This window comes from Protopterus annectens, chromosome 6.part0 (genome assembly GCF_019279795.1).
Source record: "Protopterus annectens isolate FY-2018-M chromosome 6.part0, PAN1.0, whole genome shotgun sequence".
Lineage (NCBI taxonomy): Eukaryota > Metazoa > Chordata > Ceratodontiformes > Protopteridae > Protopterus > Protopterus annectens.
The window spans coordinates 417,882,469-417,899,076 of record NC_056737.1 but is presented as its reverse complement, the minus strand read 5'-3'; the positions used below and the strand labels follow the sequence as shown (position 1 = coordinate 417,899,076).

Genomic DNA, 16,608 nt, shown 5'->3' with positions numbered 1-16,608 from the left:
GAGCTCTCGGAGCCGATACTACCCCCTTTGATCAGAAGTGCTGCAGTAAACTCCAAGGGTTTTGGAGCTATCTCTCTCTGAGCCTTTATCAGTTCGGTTCCAACTTTGGCCTTGGGGTGGCTGCCCTCAGAGCAGGGGGAGATCAGGGTCTTGTCCTCTGTTCCAGGTTCCTGTACCTCTCCAGGATGGTCTTCAGGGTTTTTGAGAGAGCTCTGTCTGCATCTCTAACTCAGATGGTATCTACACCCTCGTATCCCAAGTCTGCATTTATTCCACCTCTGCATGTAGTCTCTCAGGTATCCTCTCTACAGGGACAGCTGATACCAAAACCACAGGCTTCCCATCAGGGTATCCCCTCCTCTTCTGATAGCTCCCCAGAGTATCCCATAGAGGAGGTCCCTAAGAAGAGAACATGAAAGAGGAAGCATTTAGATTCTCCCGAGTCTGTCACCAAAGATACAGATTTTGATGATGAAGGGTCCCCACGGTCAACTCCTGATGTCTCATTTGGAGACATTCTTGAGATCCTGGAACAGAGAGGTGGCTGGAAGCCCAGCAACCCTTCACTGGAAGAATCTGTACTGTTGGAGTATTTGTTACTGGCTTGTCTACCTCCTGGGTGGTCCTGCCTGCCAATGAGCTCATCGATTTGGTCTCTCTAAAGGCATGGAAGGATCCAGACACCATTGAGCCCAGAAATTGTTCAGCTTCTGTATCTGTTCCTTTCCATAAAATGTTATCGAGGAGTCTTGCGTATAGCTTAATAAATTTATAAAATTCACAGCCGAACACATTTTATTTCCTTTAATTTATGATATAATGGCAATTGTTTTAGATTATAATTATGTATACTATGAAAATGAGTATTTTAAACAAATGATGTGGCTATGGGGGCCACTTCTGCCCCCATATATGCAAACTTCCCTTGAATGGGAAATTGGCTGTAAAGGTTTGTTTCTGGAATATATAATACACCCCCTTTTTTTACCCATAATTTTGATACAAATGAAATTTAGACATCAATTCAGCAAACAGAAAAAGGTTTTAAATCTAGAATTTATAAAAAGCCCACTTTTAGTAATTCATAGCTTGAATTTTCTAACAGTTATCCATTTAGGCAAAAAAGTGTTATAAAAGGGCAGTGCATTAGAGCTGCCAGAATAACACCTAGTTACGATGATGTTGTGGTAGAATTAGACATAATAGCAGATATGTTTCTTGCCCATGGTTATCCACCCCAATTGGTAAATGATGCAAAAACTTATCTGCAGTCCCAGTGGGGTAAAAAATATAAACCTCTTTGGGATAGGTTTAGACCACACTAAAGATCAAGTCACACAGTATTTTGGAAAGGCCTTTGTTTGAGTACAGTCCACAAACCCAGGAAATTAAAGAATCTGAACATATTGAAAGCAATTACTGAAATTTACCAAGTATTAGGAAGTTAACCCCAAGTTCATTTATAAAACAGGAATCCATTTAAAATGTGTTTGAAAGAGGTACGCAAATGGTAGGGTCGAAGAGTTTTGGGATGAAAGGTAGCACAAGGTGTGGCAGTTGTGGCCAATGTTCATATATTATGTTGAAGGACAAAGTAATTCTAGAAAATAATTTAAAATCAAATGTAACGTTTGTAAGAGGCAGTTGTGATTCTAAAGGAGTGGTGTACCTTGCTACATGTATGGGGTGCCATGTACTTTGTGGGGAAACAGATCCTTTAAGAAAAGAATATATGAACATCTTTATCAAATAAGCAAAGCAAATTTAAATAATGCATTATACAAACGCTCCTTGGCTTGTTCCCACTTTAACAAATTTAACTTTGGAATATTAGAGAGAATTCATGGGAACCCTAGAGGTGGAAATTTTGAGGTCTGTTAGAAGTAGCAGAAATTGGCAGTTGAGGCTACAGGCTTCCCACACCCCAGGTATAAATGAAAATATTTCAGTACAGTCAGATGTTCTTCGTGTTTCACTGTTGCAGTCATCACATTTGTGTTATCTGCTTGCAGGTAGCCCTCAGTCGGCCTGATTATCAAAGTCTTGGCTCCTGCGTCGGTTGCTGTCTCGTCTTCCATGACGTCAGGTAATCATGGGTATAAAGCATGCAGCTGACTCCATTACATCAGTCTTTCTTGCCGTGCAGTGCCCGACGCAGAAGCAGTTGGCAAGTACCGGTCAGCAGACTCCTGAAATTTTCGTTTTCGAGTTTCAGGTCTTTGACTACCCCGTTGGGGATCCTTTTTCTTGCTCTAAACCGATGTCAGAAAAAGTTAATTGTATTTCTTGTGGAAAGCAAATACCTCAGATTTGCATTAATACTGCATTCTTGCTTAGGCCCAGACCACGATGTACCTCACTGTCGGTTTTGTGCTTTATTCTAACCTCTTACTATTGGTCGTCGGTTCATTTTTGCATCTAAATATTTTGGTACTCTGTTCAATTATCCAGAAATGGCTTTGGTAAACCACCCGACTACCGACATTCCGAAAAAAGACTGACAGCATAGGTCCAAAGCTGCCGAAGACACTTCTCCTAAGCTAGTTGCCAGTTCGGCGGTACTCAGTGAGGTGCTTTCACAGCCCTTGATACCTGCTACTTCAGATTCGCAGGCCTCTACTTTGACCCATTCGGAGTCTGGTATGTCGCGAGATGCTTCGACTGTGGAACCTGCAGATGTCTCTACCTTGGATGGGTCTGGAGCTGCTGTGCAGGCACCGGCTTCTGAGGCTGTATTCAGGCCTACTGACTTGCATATTAAACCAATGCCATCTTCTTCGAGGCCTAAAGCTCGATCCATGCCTAGAAAACCGATGCCCAGACCACATGGTCAGGCCCCTATGCATAAAAAACAAATGATGAATGGCTGAAGACCTTATTACTTTAATCCGGGGAAGCCACCCTTCTCCCTCTAAGAGACCTAGGACTGATTTTCCTTCTGATCAGCATTCTGAAATTTGTTTTCTCTGATGACCAGGATTTGCCCTTATCTACCTATGAGGATTCTGATGCAGAGAACTCCATTCCCTCTGCTTACCCTCCAGAGGATTTCTCTTTTGGTGAAACTTGCATACTGTTAGGAAGCATTTCCGCTGGGAAAGCCAGGATTACTCTGACTCTAAAAAGAGGCTTAGGGAATTCTTACTCTTGCTTTAACACAGGCCTTTAGCTATCCCTCCTGTACTGGACATTGTAGAGGACGCCATCTGGGAATCTAGCCTGGCCCCTGACACCTTACCTCCTGCTCCCAGAAAACCTGATGGGTATTACAGGATACCTGACACTCTAGTTCCTTTTTAAAAATCCTACTGTGGTTCCAGTGACCATTTCACAGAGACCCAAGGGCATTAAGGCTACTACTGCCACCCACCCCCCCACCCCCCTCTGATAGAGATTCCAGGGCGCTGGATAGATGGAGTAAGAAGGTATACACTTCTGCAACTTTGGCCATTAGGGCCTTAAACTGCCAGTTTCATATGTTAAAGTATCAGCGATTCATTAGAGGCATCTTGCAGGGCTGCTATCACTGGGTCTGTACTTAGAAGGCATGCTTGGCTTAAGGAGCAATCTTTGCCAGATCATGTTAAAGCTAAATTACTGGATGCTCCCTTAAACCAAGACCGCCTGTTTGGCAACAAAGCAATAGTAGTACTTAAAAAGATGGAGGGAAAAAGCTAAATCTATGCAAACTGTTAAAGATTTCCTGCAAGTACAGCCTCCCAGATTTAGTAGGCCTTGGCTCTCTAAGAATTGGTCCTTTCCTGCCTCTTCCAGGCCTTGTCAGTCTAAACCCAGTACCAGCAGAACACCCAGGCTTCAGTCCCAAGTTAATCACAGGTCTAAGCAGTGGGGGGCTCCCACTTCCAAAGCAGGGAGTAGTAAGAACCCCCCCCCATGGCAAGCTGTCTCAATGACTTAACTTTAAACCTTCCAAGCCCTGCTCAACTGACTTCTTTAGGGGGAAAGATCGCCCTGCATACAAAAAATTGGGAACTTGTTACCCAGGACAAATGGGTTTTAAATATAGTTCCCCAAGGATATAGATTCCACTTCCACTCCTTACCAACCCCAAAACGGTTGGCCAGACGTACCCACAAATCAAAGGGCAGAGGCTCAAAAACAAATTATCTCTCCTAAGCATTAGGGCTATTCAGCCTTTCTTAAGACTAAGTCTTCATCAGCTGCTTCCCATGCTAGGCAAAAATGCCATGTTGGCAACACTGGATTTAAAGGAAGCTTACCTGCACATCCCAGTAGGGGAATCTTGCAGAAGATGCCTACACTTCAGAGCAGGCTGCATGCACTATCAGTTCTCTGCACTGCCCTTTGGCTTATCTACTGCGCCCAGGGTATTCACAAAGTGCCTAGCTCCAGTCATTGTATTTTGCAGGCAAAGAAATATTCAAATATACCCTTACCTGGACGATTGTCTAATTCAGGCAGAAAGCCAGGACATGCTATTAAATCATCTGACATTTGTAAAGAAATTACTAACTTCTTTGGGGTACACCATAAACAAAAAGAAATCACATCTTGTACCCTGCCAACAAATTGTATTCCTGGGAGCAAGCTTGAATACAACTTCCCAGATGGCCTACCTCATGCCAGAGAAACAAGTTCATTTGACAGCCTACTTCAAACTATTGGCCACAAAGGCCCAGCTATCTGCAAGGAAAATACTGCAAGCCCTGGGGTTCATGGCCTCTTGCATTCTACTAGTTCCATATACAAGACTGCATATGAGGAAACTAAAATGTCATGTAAAAAGCCTATGGTGTCAACATTCTCAGGGTCTAGAATCAATTATTCCTATCGTACCTGGTCTAAAGATAGTTCCTTTGGTGGGCTGAGACCTGCCACCAAAACAAGGGACTGCCATTCACTCTACCCCCTGCTGCCCAAACCCTAACAGACTCATCAGACTATGCATGGGGGGGCTCACTTGGCAGGGCAGTGCATTCAGGGCAAATGGAACCAAAGTCAAATGCACCTGCATATCAATCAAAAAGAAATGCTAGCTGTACCGAATGTGCTGACAGCATTCAAGGACCACATTCTTCCAGGACAATTATTGGTAAAAATGGACAACACCACTGTTATGTGGTACATAAACAAGCGGGGAGAACCCACTCTTACCCTCTCTGCAGACTAGCCATGGCTCTCTGGAGCATAGCCTTGACAAGTGCACCTACAAGCTCAATTCCTGCCAGGAAGCTAAATACACTGGCAGATGACCTAAGCAGAAATCTCATGGACCCACACGAGTGGAAACTGAAACCAAAGATTCTCAACATTTTGAGAAACAAATAGGGGAGCCCAGAAATGGACCTGTTTGCTTCCCCTCAGAACTACCAATTGGACAAATTCTGCACAAGAACTCCCCACACAGGCTTGGAAAGAGGTTTTTCTAGGTGAAGGACAGGGCATCCAAAGTGCTACTAAAGATCCAACAGAACAAACCAAGGACAATACTGATTGCACCAGACTGGCCATGCCAACACTGGTGTACCCCCTCTTGCGCAGTGTCACTGCTGGCACCATGGCACCTGCCTCAGACCCTACCCTGTCCTGCTGTCCCAGCAGGCGGGCCAGATTCTGCACCCACAGCTTCAAACCCTGAACCTTGCAGCCTGGCTAAATTACCTGATCTCTCCGTTACCATCCCTCAGTAAGCAAGTGATGGATGTCATTCTGGAGGCAAGGAGGCCTAGTACTAGAAAATCCTATGCTGAAAAATGGAAAAGATTCTTTTCCTGGAGCCAAACTCAGGGGATGGGCACAGCAGTGCCCAGTCTACCTCATATTCTTCAATACTTAAACGAGATGCTTCACAAAGGCCTTTCCTTTTCTTCCCTCAAAATTCATGCCTCAGCCATTTAAGCCCATTACAATAGAGCCCACCCCTCTTCTCTCGTCCACTGCTGAAGCAATTCTTCAGAGGGGCCAAAAACTTAAGACCACCCAGGAGAGCCCCCACTCCAGCCTGGGACCTTAACTTTGTATTGGAAAAGCTCACTCTACCTCCCTTTGAGCCAGCTGCAAATGCAGAGTTGAGATTCTTTTCTTGGAAAACAGACTTCCTTCTAGCCATCACTTCAGCAAGAAAGGTGTCTGAATTGCAGGCCTTCATGGCAGTGGAGGCTTTCATCATTCGTGTGGACAGGGTGTCCCTCAGGACCAATCCTTCCTTCGTGCCCAAGGTGGTTTCCAGTGTGGCCCTTAATCAGTACATTCATTTGCCAGCCTTCTTTTCTAATCCACAGAACAAAGGGGAACAAATACTGCACTCCTTGGATGTGCACAGACAACGTAGATTTTACTTTGACAGGACTAAGCTTCAGGAAGTCTGAGTAGCTGCTGGTTGCATTTGCTGCAGGGGCAGAGGGGAAGGCCATTTCTAAGTGGATAGGACATTGCATTCATCTTTACTGTAAGTACCATGGAAAACCTTCCCCACAGGGGGATAAGACCACATTCCACCAGGGCTGCGTCTACCTCTGCAGCCTTTCTCAGAGGTGTTCCTACCAGGGACATACTAGAAACCGCTACTTGGAGTTCTGTACATACCTTCAAGCATTGCCACTTGCCAATTTTTTCCTAAATCCAGAGCTGGCTTTGCCACTGCAGTCTTGCAGGGCCTTTATAGCTGGTCCTAATGCTATCCAATTACCTTCTTCCATCCTTAGCTTTGGGAATCTACCCAAATGTGATAAATGCAACAGTGAAACACTAAGAACATAGTACAGTTGTGTGCACTTACCCTAAATGTAGATGTTTGTGTATTCACTGTTGCAGTCCTGGTTACCCTCCCTCCAGCCCCCAGACTTCTATTGACTATATATACCTCTATTCTTGTTTACTATGCTTCAAGATTTGTGGTGTATTTGCTTTTTTGTTGGAGGTGTAACCTTGTATATATTTGTTTCCCATTATGGGGGTACCTGACATCTGGGGCCAGAAAAACGGATGTAATGGCGTCTGCTGCATGCTTTATACCCCTGACTACCGGACGTCATGGAAGATGAGACAGCAATCGACACAGGGCCCAAGACTTTGATAATTAGGCCGATTGAGTTATCTGCTTGCAGGTAGCCCTCAAATGTGATGACTGCAACAGTGAATACACTCTACTTTTATTTAACCATAAATGTAGATGTTAGTCTTTTTGTCTGCTGTACAGGATACCTGCACACCACTGAGAGCCCCCCCTTACTAATCTGTTTAGAAACCTTTCCTCTGTCTCTCTGCCATTTATAAGTTGGTCACTACCCTAGTGTCCACTCTTAGCTAGCTATACTTTTTTTTTTTTTTTTTTTTTTGTTTTGTTTTTCTGTTTGTGGTTTCCCTTTAACTGTTTTTATCTTACTGCAAATACCTGTGTATACCTTGCTATTACATCTCTTCTGTCTTTGTCTACACCTCCCCACCTCTTCTACTTACCTGCCGACTCTGTGTGCTCCTTACTCTCTCCCTCCTGCCCTGCTGATTCTGATTGTTTCTTGTGGTGACTCTTCCTGGTCAGTCCTGCTCCGCCCTGGCTCACTTTGCTCTCCTCCCACCCGCCCCCATATTTCCTTTGCCTAACCACCTAATCCCTTCCTCCCCTAACTCCACCCCTTACTGTCTGCTATAACATTCTAAACACCTTACCCTCCCCTACTTATCACTTCATAGTTTAGACTGCTGCAAATCCTCCTTTCCGTATATCCCCTTCTCCCCCTACAGGTTGTTTCACTTAAATTTTACTTAGACTCTCTAACAGGTCCCAACAACTTAGTTTTCCTAGTCATTTATCCACTCCTCACTCCATCCCAATCCTACTTCCCCACCTTAGGCCATGGCTTTTGCAACCCTCTCCATTTTCCTCTTGCCTCCATTACTTCTCATTCTTGCATCTTTTACTACTACCACCTGTCAGTACTGCAGAGATGAGAAACCGTATGGGGATTAGTGGGATCTCTATTACAATCTCCTTCTCTATCTTTTCCTTGAACATCCCTCTGCCCAAAATCAAACTTCCTCCCCTAACTCTAGCATCTAAAACAAAGACTAAGTATTTGACTTACAACCCATTTAATTTCAAACTTTACCAACTTCATGTAGTCCTGCTTCTATCAGGAAATATGCATCCAAATCCTTGGCCCATACATCACCCCACCATGCATAACTCTACCTCTCCCAACTTAAACTCATCCTCACCAAACAAACCTATTTTATTTTACTCTCTGAATGCCGTAGTATTCTAAACAGTTAGTGAAATCCATGCCTGGATAGCTTTCCACACCCCTGATGTCATCACCCTAACAGAGATTTGGCTAAAACCCCAAACCTCTGATAAAGACATTCTCCCCTTGGTTATAATATACTCCGCATAGATCACCAAAACAAAAAAGGGGGTGGTATTGCCATCCTCTACTCCAACCACCTCACCATTACAAGTATTATGAAACCTATCCCATCATTTTCTCCTGCTGAACTACTTACAGCTAACCTTAAAATGAATGACCACACCACTGTCACAGTAGTAGCCATCTGTATTCCTCCAGGAGACATTCCTCTGCTTGAAAATATTTTCATATTTTTCTCAGCACATCCCCAATGAAACTATCCTCCTTGCGGATGTCAACATTAACTGGTTAATTCTCAGTAATCCAAACTCCAATACTCATATTAATTTATATGGCTTTACACAGCTAATCTCCCAAACTACCCATACAAACAGCTCTCTCTCATCTAGTACTCTTATTGACTGGGTACTTGTAGCTAATCCTTCCAAATGTCATAACCCTGAAACCCTACCAAACACCCTGAGCGATTACAGTCTATAAAAGTGCTTAGGTTCACTCCACACTTCTGAAAACCTCCTAAATTTATCACTTGTCATAAACTAACTTCCATCCAGAAACATTTAATGCCCTCCTCTCTAAAGTAAACTGGAAATTCCTTACCCAACTCCCACTAGAAGAAGCTGTCCTAGCTTTCAACTCCACCTTCCTTAGCATCTTACTCGCTCCCCCTCGCAAAGTCCGAATTAAGTCCACCATATCTCTCTGGCTTTCAAAAGCCACTCATACCCTTATGATAACTAGAGACAAACTATGGGAAAAAAATGGCCATTTTTATCACCAACCAGGACTTTAGGATTCATGGTGATCACCATCCCTGTGCTCCCATTGGCCAAACTTCACATGAGAAATTCAGTTGTACCTGAAATCTCTGTGGTCTCAACACTATCACCCCCTTGGGCACCCTGATTCCCCTCCTCCCTTGTCTCAAAAAGGAGCTGCTTTGGTAGAAGGGATAGGACTACCAATCACCCCACCTTCTCTACAACAGGTTCACATAGAGAACTTTGACAAGTGGAGGGTCATGGAGAGAATCGCACAGTGCAGGCGAAATGGCGACCCGAGTTCCTGAAGGAACATATCACTCTGAAAGAAATGAAGGCTGTTCTGGAAGCTCTTCAGATTTTCACCCACCTCTGGAAACCCAGGCCACTTAGTGTACACAGACACCACCACAGTCTTGCGGTACATAGACAAGGAGGCACCTGGTTAGCACAGGAGGCATGGAACTTGGCAACCCAATTGAACATCATGCTCACAGCCCCATACATCCCTTCTCAGGACAGTGCTAGCAGACTCCCTAAGCCTTTCCCTGGTGGACCCCCATATATGGGCATTGAACAGATCAGTTTTCCAAGCTATCACCCTTTAGTGGGTCATGTCTCAGATCTCTGTCACCAGCAGACTATCAGCTCCCCCAAGTCTGCACCAGGGACCTTTGTCGCACAGTTTGGAGGATAGATGCCTTTTCCGTCCTATGGACCAGGAAGTTCCTTTATGCTTTTCCTCCTCTGCCGCCCCTTCCAAAAAATATTTTCAGCTCACAGAAGGAAGCACCCAAACTCCTTTATACTGGCACCAGTTTGGCAAAGGCAGCATTGGTTTCCACTGCTATTTCTCCTGAAAAAGGGAAACTGCAGGAGAATACCTCTTCAGCTGGACCTGATAACTCTGCAAAAAGGAATGCTGCTCCACCTAAATCTTCCATCTCTCAACTTGACCCTGTGGATGATAGGTGTTTTTGAGTTAAAACCCTATTCTCTGAAGAGATTGTTCAAGTCCTAAAAGAGGCCAGGAGACCCACTGCTAGAAAATCTTACACAGATAAACGGGAAAGGTTTTCTTCCTGGTGCTAAAACATTGTCAGGACCACTGTTATCACAAATTCCTGCTGTACTGCAGTAGCTCTGAGCTACTTTGATCAAGTTAAGCCAACTCTTATATAACAGCTCACCTGTCAGCCATCCATAGCTTGCCTCCCTGTTAGCCCTCCACTTATGGCTAGGGTAGAGGTCAGGCTTTCCCTCGTGGGGGAGTCCTGCATCTTAAACCACCAAAGAAACCCATCTCTCCCCTCAGGGTCTTAATTTTTTACAAGAAAAAGCATATGCTGCCCCCTTTTGAACAAGCATCTTCCAGTTCTAAAATTCTGTACTTGTAAAACTATCCTTTTGGCTCTTGCTTCTACTTGTAGACTTTGAGTTAAAGGCTGTAATGACCATGCCTTTTTCTCATTTTTCACAAGGACATGGATGGATTAGCCCTGATGGTCACCTTCATGCCTAAGGTAGTGAATGAGCTGCACTCAATCAAGCTGTTATTAAATTACCCATTTTCTTCCCCAATCTGCAAACGGGAAAGGATCTTACATTTTCAGGCAACTCTGATTTTTATCTGGACAAAACTAAATCCTTCAGAAAGACTGACCAGCTGTTTGTATTATGAGACCTAAGCTGGGTCGGACAGTCTCCAAGCAAACGATTGTAGCTTGAATTTCTAAGGCTGTCTTTCTGCTGCTCTCACTATGGAAAGACCTTGCATTCCTGCCCTAAAGCACATTCCACTTGGCCAGTGACTTCCTCAGGGGCTTTTGACAAAGGAGTAGACTCCAGGTCTGTATTGCTGGCTGCCACTTGATTCACTGTACACACCTCTACCAAACACTACAAAATTGATGCTATATCTATATCAGTCCTGTCTGGACTGCTGGTCAGTTCTTAAACTGAGCAGCCAACTCCTCATCCTTCTAGCTCAGGCATTCACCCATGCACCAGGGATACTACCACAGCAATTTGTCAAGACTTAATACAGTTGTGCTAGAATTTAGCATAACAGTAGATGTCCTAATCACTACTGCAGTATTCCATCCCACTGTCCATCACACCCTCTTCTCTGCCTCAGTTCAACTTTCCTGTTCTCCCACTTTGCTTTAACCTCTGCTGTGTGATGTGAGAATAGGGGAGTTTTCTTAAACCCTCCTAGTTGACCGGTCTCCCTCTTTCCATGGTCTTAGAGCTGCTGACGTGCAGATATTCTGAGGATCCATGACTGTACATCCATCTGTATTCCCCAGTGCATACGAGCTGAGGTCATGCATCAAACATACAATACAACCTTGGGAAGATGAAGCTTTGGTACCCAGGGCAGACATCAGTGGTGACGACCCATATGGAATACTGAAGTAGTGATGAGTAGGACATCTACTGTTAAGGTACATTCTTACACAATTGTATTTTACCACAAGCTTCCTCACAAACTGGATCTGGTCACACAAGACGGGAGTTTGATACACAGTCAATCAACTTAACTTACTGGATGATTCAGTATTACCATTTATGTACTTATTTCATGAGGATGTGCAGTAGGTACTAAGAGACAAGCCTGCTGCTAGAAAATCCTATATTGGTAAGTGGAAACAATTTTCTAGTTGGTGCCCAGTCAGTAACTAAGGGCCCAACTGGGATTTTGTACCACTGGTATTCAACTGTGTTCAAGTTGCTTTTATGCTCCTACTCCTTTATAAAGGTCTGTCTTGCAGTCATTTTAGTGTCTGCCAGTGGATCCGCCTCTTTCTTCTCTGTTTATTATGAAACTGTTTCTGAAAAGAGTTCTGTATCAGAGACCACTTCATAAATAGTTTGCTCCTACTTGGGATCTCAACTTTGTGCTGGATAAATTGACTCGCTTTTTGAAACTGCCCATCAAGCTGATTTAAGGTTCTTGACTTAAAACTGTACTCACTGCTCTGATATCTGCAAGAGCATCTGAGTTGCAAGCTGTCTTGATAGGTGAGCCCTGTCTGATGTTTTTAAGGAAAAAAAATTCTCTTTCATGCCCAAAGTGGTTTGAGTTTACTTTGAAAAGTGTCTCACACTTCCCAGTTTTGTACCCTGAACCTTAAACACCAGGTACAGGATTCTAAGTGCTGCAGCAGTGGGAATGATGGAAATAGTACAGTTGTGTAAGCTGCACTCACCCATAACAGTAGATGTTGAATTCCTTATTAATGCTCTAGCCGTACTCACCCTTGATCCTGTACTTTTGTATATAGTTGTAGGTGAGATATAAAATAGGGCTTTTTTTTCTCTCTACTTGTATGTTTAATTGTTGGTTGTTTGATTTAGGATTGCTAGGCTGTTCTCTCTGTATGGGCAAAAGTCCTGAACAACTCTTCACACTCGTATGCCATTTTCCCTCCTTGGGATTAGCCATTCAGAGTGAAGGTGCGATGGTGGAGCCAGAGCTTTTTGAAGCTGGCTTGTTTTTTTCCTAGGCAAGAAACAACCCTTATAGCCTAAAGGCTGTAGTGGCAGTGAGGAATATGAACATCTCAAGTTATGTGCAAGTGCAACTTAAATAACTTTACCTTTCCAAACAGGCCTAATAGTGGAAAGTCTGTCCTTGAAAAGGTTGTATGTCCAGAGAAGTGGCACTCGTATGGACTAATTTGCAAGACTAAGTAGTTACTGTCTGCTAAGGTATAACAGGAAAATTCTGTTGCCAAACTTTGCTTGATGCAGATTTAGTTGAACAATGTTTTGTGGCAGGTGAAGCCTAGTAAACTATTTAGGTACAATTCAGCCATAGTGGAGGATTAATCAACTCCTTGCTTCACATGTTCTGTCATCGATATCTCTGACAAGGTTGACTGTCCCTTTAGTTTTCTGTTGCTCCTTTCCAGGAAAGTACTGAGGCTGGGGAGAGAGCCTATTCTTTCTTTAAATTTTTTTCTTCTCAATGGGCAGTTCCTTGACTTTGTCATCAGGAAGGACAAGTACTCTGCAGGTGTAAGTTCTGTGGGATAAGTACCCTACAGGTAAGTGACATTTTTAAAAATGTTTGCCAATGTATATTCAGTCATGCTTCAGTTACCTGTTTAACCTCCACTTCAGGTATATGGTGGAACTGGATGGTGTCCCCGCAGTCGGGGGGGGGGGTGTTAGGGGTGAGGAAATAACCCATTGCAGAATGCTTCTCCATTTGTATGTACACCACCCATCCCTATGAAGAATTTGGAGGAACACTGGTTTACTTACAGCACACCTTTGGGTGTGGAGGAAACTGCACACGGCACCCAGTTTAAACCCACATGGGCGCACACACAGTATGTGTAACCTTTACAGTGAAGGCTCCCTAATTTTGAACCAGTTGGGAGAATCTGGCTGTGTGGCAGCAAGAATTATGGCAGTCATGCATTCCTCCTTATTAGATGTTTTCTTTGGCAAGCAAACTATAGCCCCACATTTTTTTCTCCTAGGTGTTTGTCTTCAATCTGTCTTCATTTTATAAGCTTTACTACCTGAAGCCTCAACTAAAAAGTTAATGTCTGTTTTACCTTGGGGAGTTGTGCATACAAATTTGTAAGGTTGCTTACTTGTTTAATAAAGTGACAGGACTGTGAAATGCAGCCTGTGTTTTTGACTGTGTGGAAAGCCCAAGTTGCTGTTCAAAGCTTCATACAAAGTAATTCACCGTTAAATGGCAATGATTTATTCATTTTGTGTTGTGGTGTGGGAGGTTTTTCATGACTTTCACACGATGGATTTTTGCTCATTGATGCTTGATTTGAGAGTGTTATCAATATCTTTAGCTGAACATGTGTACTTATTTCTTTCAGAAGCAGATCTCGTTCCAGAAGCTACTCCAGGTCCAGAAGCAAATCCAAATCTGTCAGCCCATCCAGGTCTCGTTCCAGGAGTCGTACACCTGAGAAGAAGAGCAAGAGTAACCGTTCCGTCTCTCGTTCCCGATCCCGCTCTCGCTCTCAGTCGCCTCAGCAGGCTAGAAGACGTTCCAGTTCACGTTCAGTAGAAAGCAACAATTAGGAAGTCCAGAACATCGTAAAAGAAAAACTTGCTGATGTGAAAAATTGGGGTTAATATTTTCATTGTGTATGGAAATAAGAATTAATATTGACTAATCCATTTAGTGTTACTGTATTGCTTACAATACCTGTATGTAAAAGCTTTCAGAGGAGTTGTATTTGCCTTTTTCTGTCTTGTGAATGTTGTCATGGAAGATTTGTTTAAAAAAATGGTGCCTTGAGTTGCACTATTTTAAGTAGATTAGTTGAGTTTGTGGTATTGGAGACCATTCTACAGGAGAGCCAGTACCAAAACTTGCATAATATGTTGCTCCCTGTATAGAGTAACGTGGATGAACCATTTTAAAAAGGATATGGTGTGCAGTTTAGAATTACATAGCAGCAGTAAAGTCCTGGATAAAGAACTGCTCCGGGTTGTATCCTATGATCTGACTTCATTTAATAATAAAAAAAAAAATAGTAATTTTGTTTGTGAAGTGAAAACCTTTACTCTTTAGAGCTAAAAAGAGAGAAGGCTGCATTAGAAAAGAATTCTTGTTAGTCTGTATGAATCAGGCTACTTAGGTTAATCATAAAAGTCCGCCTCTTACATAGGCATATGTACAAACATACATAAGGCAGCAAGCTGACTGAAGTTAATGTATGGATTTAATGACTGGCATGTCTTTCTTACCCACATTTTAATTGGCTTTCAGGTACTGCAATTCTTAATCGCATCCTCCTACCCCTTTTTTTTGTAAACCCAAATTGTATTTTTCTCTAAAATTAATCTGTACTGCTGCCCATTTTATGAATCTTTACTGTAGATGGAATACATAGCAGATTTACAGTTAAGTTTTATGGTTGGTCATAATTTTGTTAAATCCTGTATTCCTATAGCTTATGTCATGAAAAACAGAACCATGTTAAAACAATTTGTTTCAAATAGCCTTTTCTCTTCCCTCTGCAGCATTTTGCATAAGTTATTTTGAAGATGAGTCACTAAAAAGCAGCTGATCATGGAACATAAACATGTATGTTTGATGCAGCGGTCCTAGTGTAGAATTTGTTTAAGATCACATGAAGCAGTTATCAACCTCCCCAGTTCCTCTACAAAAGGTAACCTGTTACAATATGCTTTGTAACTGAGTAGTAAGGCCAGTTTGGATTTCAAGAGACTTCACTTTGACCTTTTAATGAAGGTGTAAAAATTCTGCTGTACTCTGGTTTTTGTTGTCAGATTGCAGAATACGTACCTGCTTCTGAGTATGCTAGCTGAAGTGACAATCATACCAGGCAGCTTGTGTAATTCCTGTCATAAAATTTGATAAAATGCTGAATTGCATATAGAATGAAGACTGTATAGTTACAGAATGTCAACATTCTATTTTTAGATACCGTCACTGAAGATAAAATTTCTCTTAAAATTGTATAGTTGAATCCCACTAGCTTGTGACCATGGAAAAGTCAGATGGTAAAAGTGAACTTTTCCCCTCTTCCTTTTGATATTATGTTCAGTCTTCAGTTGCAGTTGATATCTAGAAAGCACAGGTGTTAGATTTGTTCTTTGTTGTCTTTGAGTTGTAGGTGGTCTTGAAAGTGCATTCAAGAATTTTGTAAATCAATTGTTAAAGGCTTGATTGATATGGTAAATAAAGATGCAATATTTACAGTTTTATGCCTGTTGATGAACAGCATTTTGCTGCAGTTCGTACTTGCAAGGTATGAGGAGTTGAAAAGGTCTTAAAACAGCAAACTGAAGAAAATTGTGTTGCAAAGGTGTGGAGTTTCTTGTATAATATACATGCATCTATATAACTCTTTGATTGCACTTTGTTACACCTTTAAGTTATGTTTACATTGCCTACCTTGGGATACTGTTTCTTGCATCATGGAAGGAGCAGGTTATATTTTATTTTGCAGTTTACGAAGTAGTTTACCTTAAAGCATGGCTAATTCTTTTTCCAAGTAGCATTGAGTTGTGATATTACATTCCGGCTTAAGTTGATCATCAGTGATACAGAAGTGAAGGAATGGCCCTTTCTGTATTCAGTTTTCCTTTTGTTTTAACTTTTCATTGTAGTCCTTGTAAAAGCTTGTATGCAGGTTTGCCATTTTTGCTTTTACTACCATCTTGAGAATGCCTTGGAATGTAGAGTGCATGTTATAAGACTCACTGTGCAAGTATCCTTCTCCATGGAGACTAGCTGCAGATCGAAGTCCACCCTTACATTCTAAATTCCAGAGCTTTTATATGCACACAGCCTTAACTGTTCTGTCTTAAAATGCTATGATGGAGCAGTTGTGTAAAAGGGAGAGCAGTCTGTGCTATACTCTGCAGTTTTTCCTCAAGTAATCTGTAATTAATATGTCTGTCCAGTCAGTTCCAATGAGCATTAGTACCACTTTGTGGACTTTTTCATGTATTGATTTGTGCCTGTTGCTTTTTTATTCATTTTT

General features: G+C 42.5%; 1 protein-coding gene across 3 annotated transcripts in view; it reads left to right on the top strand.

Annotated features, from left to right (window-relative positions):
- LOC122804350 (serine/arginine-rich splicing factor 5-like) overlaps nucleotides 1-15,820 on the top strand; it is a 587,000-nt gene extending 571,180 nt beyond the window's left edge. For all 3 annotated transcript variants that reach the window (XM_044074161.1, XM_044074162.1, XM_044074163.1), the window contains exon 8: nucleotides 13,963-15,820. In XM_044074161.1, coding sequence (XP_043930096.1) covers nucleotides 13,963-14,170 — 208 coding nt within the window. In that variant the 3' untranslated portion in view covers nucleotides 14,171-15,820. The remainder of the gene's footprint in view (nucleotides 1-13,962) is intronic.
- The last annotated feature ends 788 nt before the right edge of the window (nucleotides 15,821-16,608 follow it).